The 13,999-nt window shown below is 40.9% G+C and overlaps 1 protein-coding gene across 8 annotated transcripts in view; it reads right to left on the bottom strand.

The window, feature by feature from the left end:
* Positions 1–13,999, bottom strand: part of LOC308317473 (ral guanine nucleotide dissociation stimulator-like) — a gene marked incomplete at its 5' end in the record, with an annotated part of 69,976 nt that overhangs the window by 40,131 nt on the left and 15,846 nt on the right. For 5 of the 8 annotated variants that reach the window (XM_080766500.1, XM_080766497.1, XM_080766502.1 and 2 more), the window contains one exon: positions 3,484–3,860. The exons of the other annotated variants lie outside the window; for them this stretch is intronic. In XM_080766500.1, the coding sequence (XP_080622626.1) occupies positions 3,484–3,675 (192 nt within the window). Of the gene's footprint in view, positions 1–3,483; positions 3,861–13,999 lie in introns of those variants that run through there. 8 annotated transcript variants of the gene reach the window in all.

A 13,999-nucleotide genomic window follows, 5' to 3' on the forward strand; every position in this document is an offset into this window, starting at 1 on the left:
GCTTTCAATATTTAATGAGAGTTGCAGAACAGCAGAACCACGTTACAAAATGCCATGCAGGTCACACATGTTTTCACTCCTAAAATGTATAAAACTAATAATACATGTGAAACGTTGCCCGTTAAAATCGTTTTGTGTAAAAGATCGTCAAATATATGGCCGTTAGTACTGTTAATTCAACATCCGGTGAGGGGAGGATACGGATTGTGTATGGAAATCAGCGCATACAGTGGGTGGGCTTTAGACCGGATGTAAGCCACATCCACTAAATGTACACTAAATAGAAATAGTATAAAATACTGCATAAAATGGTGTAGCCTACTGCAGCTATTTATAACCAGGTAGTGTATAAGTGAAATTACACACTTAAATTAGTATTTAATACTTGAACTAACAACAGATGGGTCTATATACTATTTGTCTTTTTTTATTTTTTTTTATTTACTTACTTAGAGCTTAACAAGAATGTTACAAGTCATCTCATCTTAAAGAAACATTTAAAAAATGTTAGGGCATAAAACCCAAAGTTGTTCAACCTTTTCTTATTCTCATTCTGATTTGTTATTTATAGAAAATAAATGTGACTTATTGGGAAACAAGTGTTTTTCTTTACAAACCAAGATATTGGCCTAAATTATAATGAATATAGCCCTCAATGCTGAAAAAGAAGGTTTTAAAAAAATAGATTGAAAAAATTTAATCAAACATCGAAGCAAATCGTGAGCTTCAAATCGAACATTGAATTGAATCGTGGACTAGGCGAATCGTGATAGCGAATCGAACATCGAATCGAATCGTGAGCTGCAAATCCAAAATTGAATTGAATCGTGGACTAGGCGAATCGTGACAGCCCTAATGTATACATACGCCTGCACGCACACACACGCACATGCACGCCTGTAAGGCCCCCCCCCCCACACACACACACACCAACATGCGATTCATTAAATAACTATTTCTCCGCACGCGCGCACACAACATTATTCACGTGAAGCCTACAGGGAATTACAGACGGAATGTATATACACACACACACACACACACAGTCCCGGCTCACATGCTTAGAATTTATAGATGCGCAATTTTGGGATTATTTTTGTACATTGAAAAAATATTGGGGGTCCTTTGCTCTTGCCATGACAATGTTTGAGAACCACTGCTCTAAAACAATATTAGACAAAGTTTGAGACACAAACACATTGCTCTCTCTCTCTCTCTCTTCTCCTTTTGTATAAATTAAATAGGCCTATTCATGATTCTGCTTATAGAGAAGTAGCCTATGTTAGTTTGTTTTATGGACTTGAGAGCTACTTTCAAAACCACCAGCTCAACATACCCACCAAATAAAACTATCATCCCATTGCTGCAAATAGTGACAAAATGTAATTGAGGGGCCTTTCATATAAACGCACATGGAATGGGAAATAGAGGGGGAAAAATGCAAATCGTAGGCTTTTATTTTTGTTGGTATTTGACTTTGCTACTGATGATTGTAAGCAACAACAAGTATTGCATTGTGTGTTTGAGCTGACAGGCCCTTTTTGATGTCAATCACTCAAGTCATTTCAGGTCATCTAAAGCGGAAGATGCAACAATCGTTTTTTATATTAAAATTATATATATTTTTACTGCTATGTCATGTGGTCTACCTGCAAAGCCTTTGTAGATCGTGATCTACCATTTGGGCACCACTTAACGTCAGATCAGGGGTTTTTGTCGGCCAGCGCCAACAATGCTCCCCGAAAGCATAATCGCAGCAAATACCGGGCAGTGTGTATGAGCCTTAACATGTTGACTACACTACACTACACATAATAACTAATAACCCGTTTTCAGCTTAAAGCAATTATATTTAATTGAAGCAACTCCTTAGCATTGTTTTCATACCATGGATGTGATAAGAAAATATCAAACATAAGGGAAATATTAAATAGTATCGGGTGTACCAGTTTGGGCTTTTCTTTTTTTTCAATGGGGCAATACATTGATTAAACAAACGTTTGATTGATTGAGTTGTACAATGTTATACAACCCTAAACTACTTTTAGAATACACTACACAATACAATACAATTTCAGAACATATAATATTGGCCAATATGTCAAATATGTAAATATTACATATCGCATTGAATGGAAGCGGACCATTTGTAACACATGTTACAAATGACCCGCTTTTGCAAGTTTTCTTTGCAGTTGCTTACAGACCAGAATGAACGTGAATTCCGTCTAAACACGATGCAAACTAATGAAGAACATAAGCATGAACACATCCATGTGGATTTTTATTCACCAACACCAAAGACAAAAATTGTAGCACACATATACTCCAGGTGTAAAATTATACGCATTTTGAAGGTAAACACTTCAAACTTCCTGGGCACGTAGAGTACGTTACTGTACACATACTGACGCGATGGCGTCATGGTGGCGTTGACCAATCAAGATATAACGTCCATGTTACAACCGTGAAGCGTTACAACCTTGGCGGCTCTCCCCTACATTTGTTACTAACATTAGGTTGTGGCGAAGTAGAAACGTGGCCAGCAGATACTGTGTTTTGGACAAACAGGCTAGGTATTGGTGTTGATTTGGGTCAACTGGACAAACAGCGTGGTGTTGTTTTGTGTCTGTGTTTGTGTTGGAGCGCCTCAGTGTGGCCGTACAGGTCATGTGCAACCTCTTCCACAGAGAGATGGAGACACTAAATCTCAGCTGGACAAACATGTTTGCATGCATGCATCGCTGCCTTGCATGCTGTGTGCTACTTTTGAGTCTGTCACTTACTTTGACTGATTTATGGCATTGTCTTTCTGTTAAAATCCAACTATGTTAATTTAAGAAATCTGGGCATATAGGTCATTGTTTATTCACTGTGCACACGTGTAGCCTATTGTATGTCAGACTGTATGTCTGTCCCACAGTCACAATCCTTTAGTAATTAGGCTGTGGAAAGATTCAGGACAAAACAATGGTACATTTCCAATAACCCATCCGTTACTACATGTGGAGTCAACTCCCGGCATTTCTTTCTTCCCATAGTGCGTGGCGAAGTAGCTCTGGGATGAGTGCGCGCGAAGCGCGCACGAAATTCTAGTAATATATAACACTTATTGTGTGTCAAAAGATTGCCACTATTAGTTTTAAAAAAAAGCTTTATAAAACTGTATATAACATTATGTATATAACGACGCAATGTGACATACCAAGGCCCAACTGCCAACGTATATACCGGTACTTTATTTACTTCCCCCACTTTCAACTAGTTCATTATTATATTTTGACACTTGTAAACAATGTAAACGTATATGTTTTCTCGTGCCAGCAAGCTCCCTTTAATTTAATTGTGTCAACAACACAACACGCATCACCGCACAAATCACAATCCAATCCAAGAAGTGATCGACCAAAAAATAAAAAATAAATAGCTAAATAAAATAAAATAATATTTTCAACAACTACATCCTCATTATTCCGCGCTCACCTCCAACGAGGGCAGGTCGGGGTCCAAGTGCGTGAAACTGCTCAGGACCACCGGAGGATTGTCGTCCTCGGCGACCTCCAGCCTCACCCCATCCCAGATACTGCGCACCCTCCACCCGGCGTCAAACATCTCATCGAGCCGCTGATCGAGGTGGTGGTGGTGGTGGTGGTGGTATCCCGGCTCGGTTTTCATCCCGACGACAACAAAGCACGGAGGAGTACCATTATATTATATTAGGCTGCTGTCTGATGATGACGATCAGTTGTAATGTTGCTGCCTTCTTGTCGGACATCCATGGTTTGGTTTTTTTTACCCCCCAGCCCTACGTACACACGCACGGTGACTGTCTCAGAGCTGTGTATGTGAGGATGCTACGTACGGTGCGCCCCGGCTGCAGTCAGTCAGTACATGCATGCGCGCCGTGCGGCAACAGCCCAGCTGAGTGCTAGGGAACAGTGTTGCCAGATTGTGTCACTGTGAGAGAAATAAGCAACCCACGTCGATGAAAACAAGACCAAAAAAAGAAGGAATGTTGGACAACTCACCCCGGACCAGTGCTTGCCTTTTGTACTTGCCTTTACTAGTAGGCCTAGTACTTTCCTTGTGTATGTATGTTTTAACCCGATTCTACAAATATCTTCTAAATCCTGACAGTTTTCTGAAAACCCCATGTTTCTATATGAGTGTTTCTCAAACATTTTCATGTCCCAAAAATAATATGTAATTGGCCACCGAACCCCATCTGAAAATATGTTGTTCCAGGACCCCCCCCCCCCCCCCACGAAGCAAAGATTTGAGTTAAAAACGTTGGCTCTGAAAGAATATATTCTCGAGTTGGCTTTGTATGACGCTTAAAAGGTCTTTAAATAAATACTGTTTGAAATGTCTGTGAGGAAAATTAACGGGAAATCTGGGCCCTGGTATGAAGGGGGGCGGGACTGCGACGCTCTATTGTACCCACTCTATAACCGTTTGTGGAATGGGTACAGGTCAAGGCTACTACTTGGCAGTGGCGGAAACTCCGTGGGTTCAGAGGCGCGATTGAACCCCCTGGCATTTTGGCAAAGGCGCGACTGAACCCACTGCATAAGCCTTACGAGGGGTTAGAAGATAGGTGTTGCGCCGCCGCCCATGCCGCATTCAAATGCTAATAAGGTGGCTTTTGTTCTGCTGCCAGGTAGAGAGTACAAATGTCGGAAAACAAACCCCTTTTTTTTCTCCACCGCTGGGGGGGGGGGGGGGCGTGACTGCTTGAACCCCCTGCCGTTATAAGAACTTTCCGCCTCTGCTACTTGGCCTCACTCCCCGAACGCACCTCACCCCTGCGGGCTAGAATGGCTTAGGGTTGATGACAGAGTACAGCATCTTGCAATGGGTCTGGTCCACAAGATTCGTTACACCACCAAGATACCCATGTACTGTACCTGTCTAAGTACTTCCTTAATGTCAGCGAAGCCCACACCCACAACACCAGAGGGAGTTCAACAAACCATGTGCAACCCAGATTCAGCTCAAACAAGGGATTAATTTCGCTCCTTTGCCACCAATATGTGGAACGCCCTACCAACAGCCATTAAGACATGCAAATCCCTTGACTCCTTAAGGGCACCTACGGACGGCTGCAATTCGTCCCCCCCACCAATAATGGTTTCGTCCAGAGTAACAGTTTTTGTATTGACTTGTGCTTTTGTTTTAAATGCACCCATTCCGCATACTGTGAAATAAAATTGTCAATCAATCAATGAATCAATACAAAAACTGCTACGAGGATAAAACCAGAAAAATACATATGTTTACATCAGGGTCCTCCCTTCCTTGGAACAAATACATTCATGTGGGGGTCCTTGACATCATGGAAATGTGTGAGATTCACTGGTTTAAAACAACATTTAGGAAACAAAGCCAGATTAAGCAACTACACTTTACCCCAAAGTCGCTTATAATAAGCAGACATGGCAACACTGCACACACTGGGCTCGTCTGGCCCCTCCTTCAGCGTGACGTCACGCATCTGGGAAATGATGCTAACTATATAAATATAGATTAGAAATACATTACATACTTCCAGAGTATGTCAATGCTGCGACGCATTGAAAATCTCCAAAGCAACTAACGTTTTCAAATAATTGTAGTGGAGTAAAAGTACAAATTCTGTCTCTGAGATGTAGTGGAGTAGAAGTAAAAGTATTGGAAATTGGAATACTCAAGTAAAGTACAAATGCCTCAAAATTGTACTTAAGTACAGTACTTAAATAAAAGTACTTAATTTTAAGGTATACCAATGCAGAATTGAAACATGAAACCAACACAGAAATCAAGCATTAATATTCCACTACAAGGTATCCTAAATGCTTTTCATGATCAGATGTGTTATTATTCATCTCTCAAAGTATACGTTTGGAATTAATTAATAAATCAAGTTATTATTAATCCAAAAGAATCCTCCAAATCTTTTTGAAAACATCAAAAGATTTGAATAGCCGTGAAGTAGGTCTTAAATGGTCAATGATCAATAAATATTGTTCATTCTGAAATGGGCAGTCTGCAAAAATGGGCATTCCATCTGCAGCATAAAAAATGTCTACATTGTTATTACTACTTTTTACTTCAAAGAAAAGTATTGAGTTCTTCTTCTTGTTCTTACAGTATGTGCATTGCCTTCTATATCTCACATTAAAACCAAGGAGTTCTTTTCATAAAACAATGATGACAGACAGCCACTCAACTGAGTCACAGCCTAGTATAGATAAAAACAGCAAAACGCTTCCATGCATTTTTCATGTAACATTGTCGCCCCCTTTTGGTCAGTACTGACTACTGAGACAAAACAATCCACATTATGTGTATCACTCAAGAAAAATGGATAGTGTTGATTTTGTTTACTAAAATAAAAAAAAACTAGAAATGTCAGGGAGGGACTTGTGGACAAGAGATCCAGTAGAACTAAAAGACAAGTCATTCCATGCTTGGTTGCGCCCGGGTGTTGCTTTGAAAATAACAGAGCTAACAATCTCTCACGCGTAGATTTTCAGCATGCAACCAAGTGTAAAACCTGCCACACCATCAAGGCACCAGCAAAAATACATACAATCTTTATGATTTTTAGTTAACTCATTTAGACCCGAGGACGATTCTAAAAAATGTCTTCTAAATCCTGATAGTTTTCAGAAAAATCAGTGGTTCTCAAGGTTTTTCATGTCAAGCACAATTATATGAATTTGGCCGCCGACCCCATCTGAAAATATTTTGTTCTAGGGACTCCCACAGAAGCAAAGATTTGAGTTAAAATAATATATATTCAAAGATTTGCGCCACATTTTCATGATTTTCCAAAAATAGCAGATCTACAAGCTCGTAGCACTGCACTCGGTGCTGCGCTATGAGCTTGTAGTTCTGCTATTTTTCATTAGCTAAAGTATAACATGAACCTTAAAACACCAAGGTTCCCAAAACTAGACTAGGAGGTAAAACCTTCCAGATGACTCAAATATGACTAAAACGTCAACAACAAGAATAACAAGACTAGGACTTAAACTAAATCACAATTGTTTGGCTGTCAAAGTCAGACACTGAAAAGGGACAACAGCAGGTGTGCCAACATCTGCCTGAACAGCAGGGAGGTTCTTCCTCAAAAGGCCCCTTGTGACCTCACTGACCTTTCTCATCATTGTGCAAACTTAAATTCCATTCTGTCTATTCGGCTACGTTTCATATTTCATACACACATCTGACTGCAGCTGTTGAGTGTGTGTGTGTGTGTGTGTGTGTGTGTGTGTGTGTGTGTGTGTGTGTGTGTGTGTGTGTGCATGCGCACATTTGGGCACAGTTTCTTAAACAGTGGGAACCATCTTGCAGGTCACGGACCAATTTTTCACACAACTCAAGTAAAAACTCAATTTTCTTTTCATACATCTAAAAGAAATTCAAAATATTTTGTTTTTTTAAATAGAATAAATTAAAGAATTGAATGAATTTTAAAACAAATACCCAAATCTAAGAAATCCCATGAATAAATACAAAATGTAAAAAATAAAAATAAGAAGTAGTGAATTTGTACGGCTCTAGCAGTGATTCTCAACCCGTTTAATTTCAAACTCATTTCAAATTTGGTTTCAAACTTATCATTTAGCTGGGGACCCCTCCGGGAACTGCTTCAAGGACCCCTGGGGGTCCCCGGACCAAAGCAGGAGTTTTTCAGCTCCCACCACCAGGTGCCAGAGAGGCAGAGCAGAGCGGAGGCATGCGCTCATCATGAGTCATGACTGCTCCTCAGAGAGCCAGAGGATCATTCTGCCAAATGTTCTGTATTTTTGAGGATTTAGCTCATTTAGGACTGTAGGCCAGATTCTACTAAATGTTTTCTAAATCCCGACCGTTTTCTTAAAAACCTATGTTTCTATATCAGTGGTTCTCAAAACTACTTTATGCCTATATACTAGAACCCCCACAACAACTATCTGTATTTGGGGAGCCCCATCGGAAAATATGTCGTTCCCCCCCCGGACATTTTTCGTTTCTAGTTTTGTTTTTAGTTTGAGTCGACGAAAACAACACTGCCCAGTAATATGATGATCGCTGTGCGACAGACAGTATACAGTACAGACAGTACAGACAGTACAGACAGACAGACAGTAGTAGTCAGATAATGCATGTGGTTGTACTTATAGGGCAGAGCCCACGCACTGTTATGCAAGGTGTTTCTGAAGCTCAACAACACAAAGATTGCTACCGTTACCGTTACCGTACGTACAGTAGGCTACACACCTTTTCTCAGCATGATAATAAAAACAAACCAAAACCAATCACGCCGTCTTTGGGGTTATCTTTTTAAATGTTTGTTATTTGACTTGTAAACGTCATGGTGGATTTAGGATTCCACCTATACAAGATGTTTTTATCTTCCTGCCCTACTCAACCCATTCTGGGCGGGAACCCCTTGTGTTTTACCCCCTCAGGCCGGGTTCTGTACAGTATGTACAGTATTCAAAAATGTAAATGTTTTGATGCTGCTATATAAATATTTGAAAATTTTCAGAAAACTTAGGTCAGGATTTAGAGGCGTTTTTAGAATCGGCCTCAGGCCTAAAGTGTTGACAGCTCTCTGTCAGACACGGTCTCTGTGAGGTAACAAAACAAGACAGGCGATGTGATGTCACCGTAGGCTGTCTGACTGCTAATCTCTACTGTTTCAGAGCCCCCCCCCCCCCATACTTTACATGTTTTTCTGTTTTTAAAATAACTTTCTTTATATATGATGATTTCCTAGTTTTCTTTTCAGAGAAGTGTATGTTTGTTCGTCTTTAATTGTCATGATGAATCGACAATGGTGGGCCTTGATGTAAACAAGTCTTTATCATGGTCTCATCCACAAAGTAGCAGTTTTTGTATTGACTTGTTGTTTTCGTTTGAAAGGTTATACATACTGTGAAATCAATGTCAATCGATCAATAAATCTTGTTTTCGGGGGAAGTGAGTCATCCATTCGCCCCTTAAGTTTTTTGTTTTCACCTGAGAGAGTAGAATAAGTTAACTCATTTAGGCCTGACGTCGAAATCTAAAAAATGTCTTCTAAATCCTGACAGTTTTCTGAAATACCTATGTTTCTGTATCAGTGGTGATCTGCTCAATATTTCATGTCAAGGACCCCAAAAAATATATGTAATTGGCCACCGACCCCCATCTGAAAATATGTTGTTCCAGGAACCCTCCCAGAAGCAAAGATTCCAGTTAAAAACGTTCGCTCTGAAAGAATATATATTCAAAGATTTTCACCACATTTTTACGATAAAAAAAAAGCAGATCTACAAGCTCAGCTACCATGAGCTTGTAGATTTAAATACAAATACAAATACAAATACAAAATAAAGTATAACATAATGCTTTAAAACACTAAAAGGGGTTCCAGCCCAGAACAGGTAAAATGATAATGGTCATGACAGACCACGTTTTAGACACAGGAAAGAAAGTTCTAATGTGATTTGAACTAAAATAGAAGTTCCATTATGTAGAAAGTAACCCAACAGGTCACAAAAGTGAACGTATCGCAATTATTTTCATCCGACGATGATGACAAATTGCCGGTGAAAGTAAAGATCTGTGCCTGTCCTGATATCTGGTAGAACTGTGGTTTTCAACCAGTGGTCCTTGAGGGGGTTCCAATTCCATGTGGTCCCACCCAGCTAAATGATACAAAGTTGGTGACCAAATGGACCCTTATAGATCATTAATTCTTGAGAGTGTAAAATGTTTCATTTTACACTCCGTGAGAGGTACATTATTGTTAAACATCTGCATTACTTAAATCTTCAAGAAGTCTACACATTTTGATCAACATTTACCTGTTGTCTCTCTTATGGTACCAGCAACATATATAATTACAGCAGGGAATTGTGGAAAAACCTTATCCAACGATAACAAAAACATATACTAGTTTTGTGTCTGAGAAGCTAAATCTCATCAAATGGTGGTCCGAGCTTGTAGATCTGCTATAGAACACTGAAGTGGTGCTGCGACATTCCTAAAGTTGTTCTCCTGACATCAAACCACAACTTGTATTAAATTAAGCAGTTCATTACACATTAGGAGTTGGAAGTCGGCTTAAATAGACCGTTGTGGTTTAGTTTAGTCTGCGCTTTAACAAGTCTCCTCAAAGTGTCCTCAAACTAGAATAGTGGCTTAATATACCGTAGTGTAACACGCAGGTGTTAACGAGCTAATACGTGTTCGTGTTTCAGTGGTGGAAAATACCTACTAAACACCTTTTACTTAAGCATATAGGCTACTTAAAGCAATAATGCAGTATTGAAATACTCACAAGTAAAAGTCTGTGATTCAAAATGAACTTGAGTAAGTGCAAAAGTATTTATTTGCATCAAAATGTGCAGAATGTCCCATTTAGAAAAATCAAGTGGTTAATGTATGTTTTGTAAAAAATAATCGAAGTAACTACCGTAGTTATTAAAGTTTTCAACTAAAAGTAAGAAAACATTTGGATCCGAGATGTAGTGTAGTAGAAGTAAAAAGTATTGTAATTTCTAAACACTCCAGTATAAAGTAAAAGTATCTCAAAATGTTACTCAAGTACAGTAGTGAGTAAATGTATACTTTGTTACTTCCCACCACTAGTACTGTCACGTTTAAATACTAATGAACACATTTAGACCCGAGGACGATTCTACAAATGTCTTCTAAATCAAAATCATGACAGTTTTCAGAAAAGGCCATTTTTCTGTCGGTCGTTCTCAAACATTTTCATGTCAAGAACCCCCCCCCCCCCCATCAACGCAGAGCCTATATACTGTAGCTGTCTGTACGTTTCCAGCTGCTTCACCAGCACCACAGAGCCTATACCAGCACCACAGAGCCTATACCAGCACCACAGAGCCTATACCAGCACCACAGAGCCTATATACTGTACCTGTCTGTACGTTTCCAGCAGCTTCACCAGCACCACAGCCCGGTACACAGAGCCACGGTCCCGGGAGGAGCGGGCCCCCGGTCTCCCCAGCAGCGGTCTCCCCATCAAGCCACAGGTCCACCGGTCCCTCGTGGACCCCATCACTGCTTCGCTCAACAACAACCCGAGGACAACGGGGGGCGCGGGGGGGGAGAGGACACGTATATCAGGACGGGAACGGCCTGTCCCCTCTGCGGGAACAGGGACTATAGCTACGTATACTGACAACAGAGCCTCCTCCCCTCACTCATTACCAGATTGGATCATGAACCCCCTCAACAAAAATAGATGTTTACTTAACAAGCTGTGTCAACATACTGGGAACAAACACTAGAAAACATTAACTTTGTGCTAAAAAAAAGAAAGAAAACAACACGAACGAACAGAACTGTCCGTCCCGTCCGTCCGTAGGTCTGTCCGTCCGTAGGTCTGTCTGTCCGTAGGTCTGTCCGTCCATATACAGTAGGTCTGAAACAATAGTTCTTCTCTCAACAACACAGCAACGCGCACCACGCGGCCCGCCGGGGTAGATATATACGAGTGTAAACAGAAAATGAAAGCGTTTGGCTGTGTTTGAAGTCGTCTCAAAGGGAATTCCAGATCCAGGCAGCAGAGGGGAAAAGGAAAGATGCACCGTGTGAGAAAGTAATAATGTATACTTCCGTCCATCGGCCAGGTAATAACGCTGGTGCATACTGTAGTAGTGCCTAGCTAGAGCCACTACGTTTCACCACCGCACCGCACCGTACACACAACTATCAGTATAGAAGGAGTACAAGGTTCAGAGTCCCAATGATCTGACAAGAGACAACACGCACGCACGTACGCACGCACGCACGCACGCACGCACACACGCACGCACGCACGCATGCACGCGACAAGAAGAATTACAGTTGAAACTAAAGTGTTACATAAATAAATAAGATCTGGGACTTTAGGAAGAACCTTTTTTTGGTTTGTTTGTTTGTTTGTTTTTTACCCATAAGAAGTGTTTTGATATACAATTAAAAATATTACATTAGTCTTTCCGCTTCTGCTCTTGATGTGTATTATCGTATAATGTTTTCATTATCCTTTTCGTTTTCTCTTTTTCCCTTTCCTTTTCAGTGTTAAAGGGGGTTGGGGACTGGGGAGGGTGCGTGTGTGTGTGTGTGTGTGTGTGTGTGTGTGTGTGTGTGTGTGTGTGTGTGTGTGTGTGTGTGTGTGTGTGTGTTTGTGTGTGTGTGGGAGAATGTTTGTTTTGTACAGTGTGTCATTCTTGTCTTTAAACCTGAAAATGTATGAATAACATTTTAATATAAAAGGAATCTGCCCACCACCCTGGGGGGAGGAAAGACGGAGACGGAGGGTAATATTTTGTCACTACACCCCCTACGTCCTCCCGGTGGGGGCTCCTCACTGGCAGGTGAGGAGATTCTACAAATGTCTTCTAAATCATGACAGTTTTCTGAACAACCCCATGTTTCTATACAGTATGTCAGTGGTTCTCAATCTATTTCATGCTGTGAAAGCATATATATTCAAAGACTTGCGCCAGATATTTCACAATTTTTCAAAAAATAGCAGATCTATAAGCTCATAGCTCTATGAGCTTGTAGGTCTGCTATTTTTCGACGGCAAAAGTTTAAAAGAATCGTTAAAAAGTGGTTAAAAGCTATGAGGCGACACCCACGCGTCCTCCTCAGGTCTAAATGGATCAAACGAACGGCCACATCCTTATTCGGAATGCGAGGGCTTCTCCGTTGAGGCAATTTACCGACGGGCCGGCTCCCAGAACAGAAGCGGTCCAAACTAGTCCACAGGAGAGAATAAAGGAAGCGCATCGCGCGTCACTTCAGAAACCCACTTCAGAAAGGAAGAAAGTTACACCCCCGGAGCAATATATCAGCAGAGAAAAGGAATAACTAGGCTACACATAAGAGATGGAAATAATAAAATAATAACTAGGCTACACATAAGAGATGGACATCGCTGCAACGAGTTGTCAAAAGTGCGGAGGGAATTATTGGCTCAAATCTTCCCTGCCGTGGCGTGGACTAGGGCATTCACTTCTAGTCATTTTTACTAGTTGACTAGTTGCCTAGTTTGCTAGTCGACTAGTCGACTAGTTGTTTAACTACCTATTATGTGTAAAAAAAAAAAAAAACGTTTTTTTTCTTTTTTCTTTTTGGAAATAAATATTTGTACATTTAAAAACAATGTACATTGGTGACTATACCTATAATCTACCTGATCTTGAGGCCTACAAAATCGGGACAAGAAACTAGTCAACTAGTACCAACAAGGTCGACTAGTGGATTAACTAGTCGACTAGTTGCTTAATGCAATAGCGTGGACACACACAATCTACACACAGCTCTACTATAGCGCTGTAGGAGGAGAGCACAGAGCATCCTTATGGATCCACACCATCCTGCTCACCCTCTGTTGGTGTGGCGGGACTCAGAGGACGCAACCTGAGACACAGTTTAAATGTGATTATATTGGGGGAGGTCCCCAGTTAAGTGCCCACCAGGGGGGCAGTCAGACGGATATTTTGTGAAGCCACTAAGGAAATGAAAGTTCATATAATGGCCTGTTGTGGCGCTCTCACTGGGCTCAGAAAAACCCATAGCCCCATAGAAGTCCATGTATTTTGGCCCAACTTCACCTAGACTGTATTACCTTAATAAACATGGTCATGAATACTTTTTTCTTCCAGTCACTAGTTTAAAGTCTCATTTCTAATGTCATAATATTCTTTTTGGAAAATTATGGTCCCATTTATTAAAAAAATGACCATAAAGTCGCGCATGTTCTGAGGGGCGTGGCTACCGTTACAGTCTATGAACGGGATCCCCCTCCCACTCGAGTCAAAATAAAAACCAACGAAGAAGAAGGGGGGAAGTCCCGCCTCGTTGTCTGGGCCAGCCAATGGCCAGCTGGGCCAAAACGGATCTAGAAAGATGGCGACTTACAATAGAAGGACTGACAGGCTTCATTTTAAGTTCATGTTAGACCCGCGGAACGCTTTGTCCATATTTTTTACAGTCTATGGTGCCCACGCAAAACTTTCAAAAA

This window comes from Protomyctophum bolini (genome assembly GCF_963924005.1).
Source record: "Protomyctophum bolini genome assembly, chromosome: 6".
NCBI classification, from domain to species: Eukaryota; Metazoa; Chordata; class Actinopteri; order Myctophiformes; family Myctophidae; genus Protomyctophum; species Protomyctophum bolini.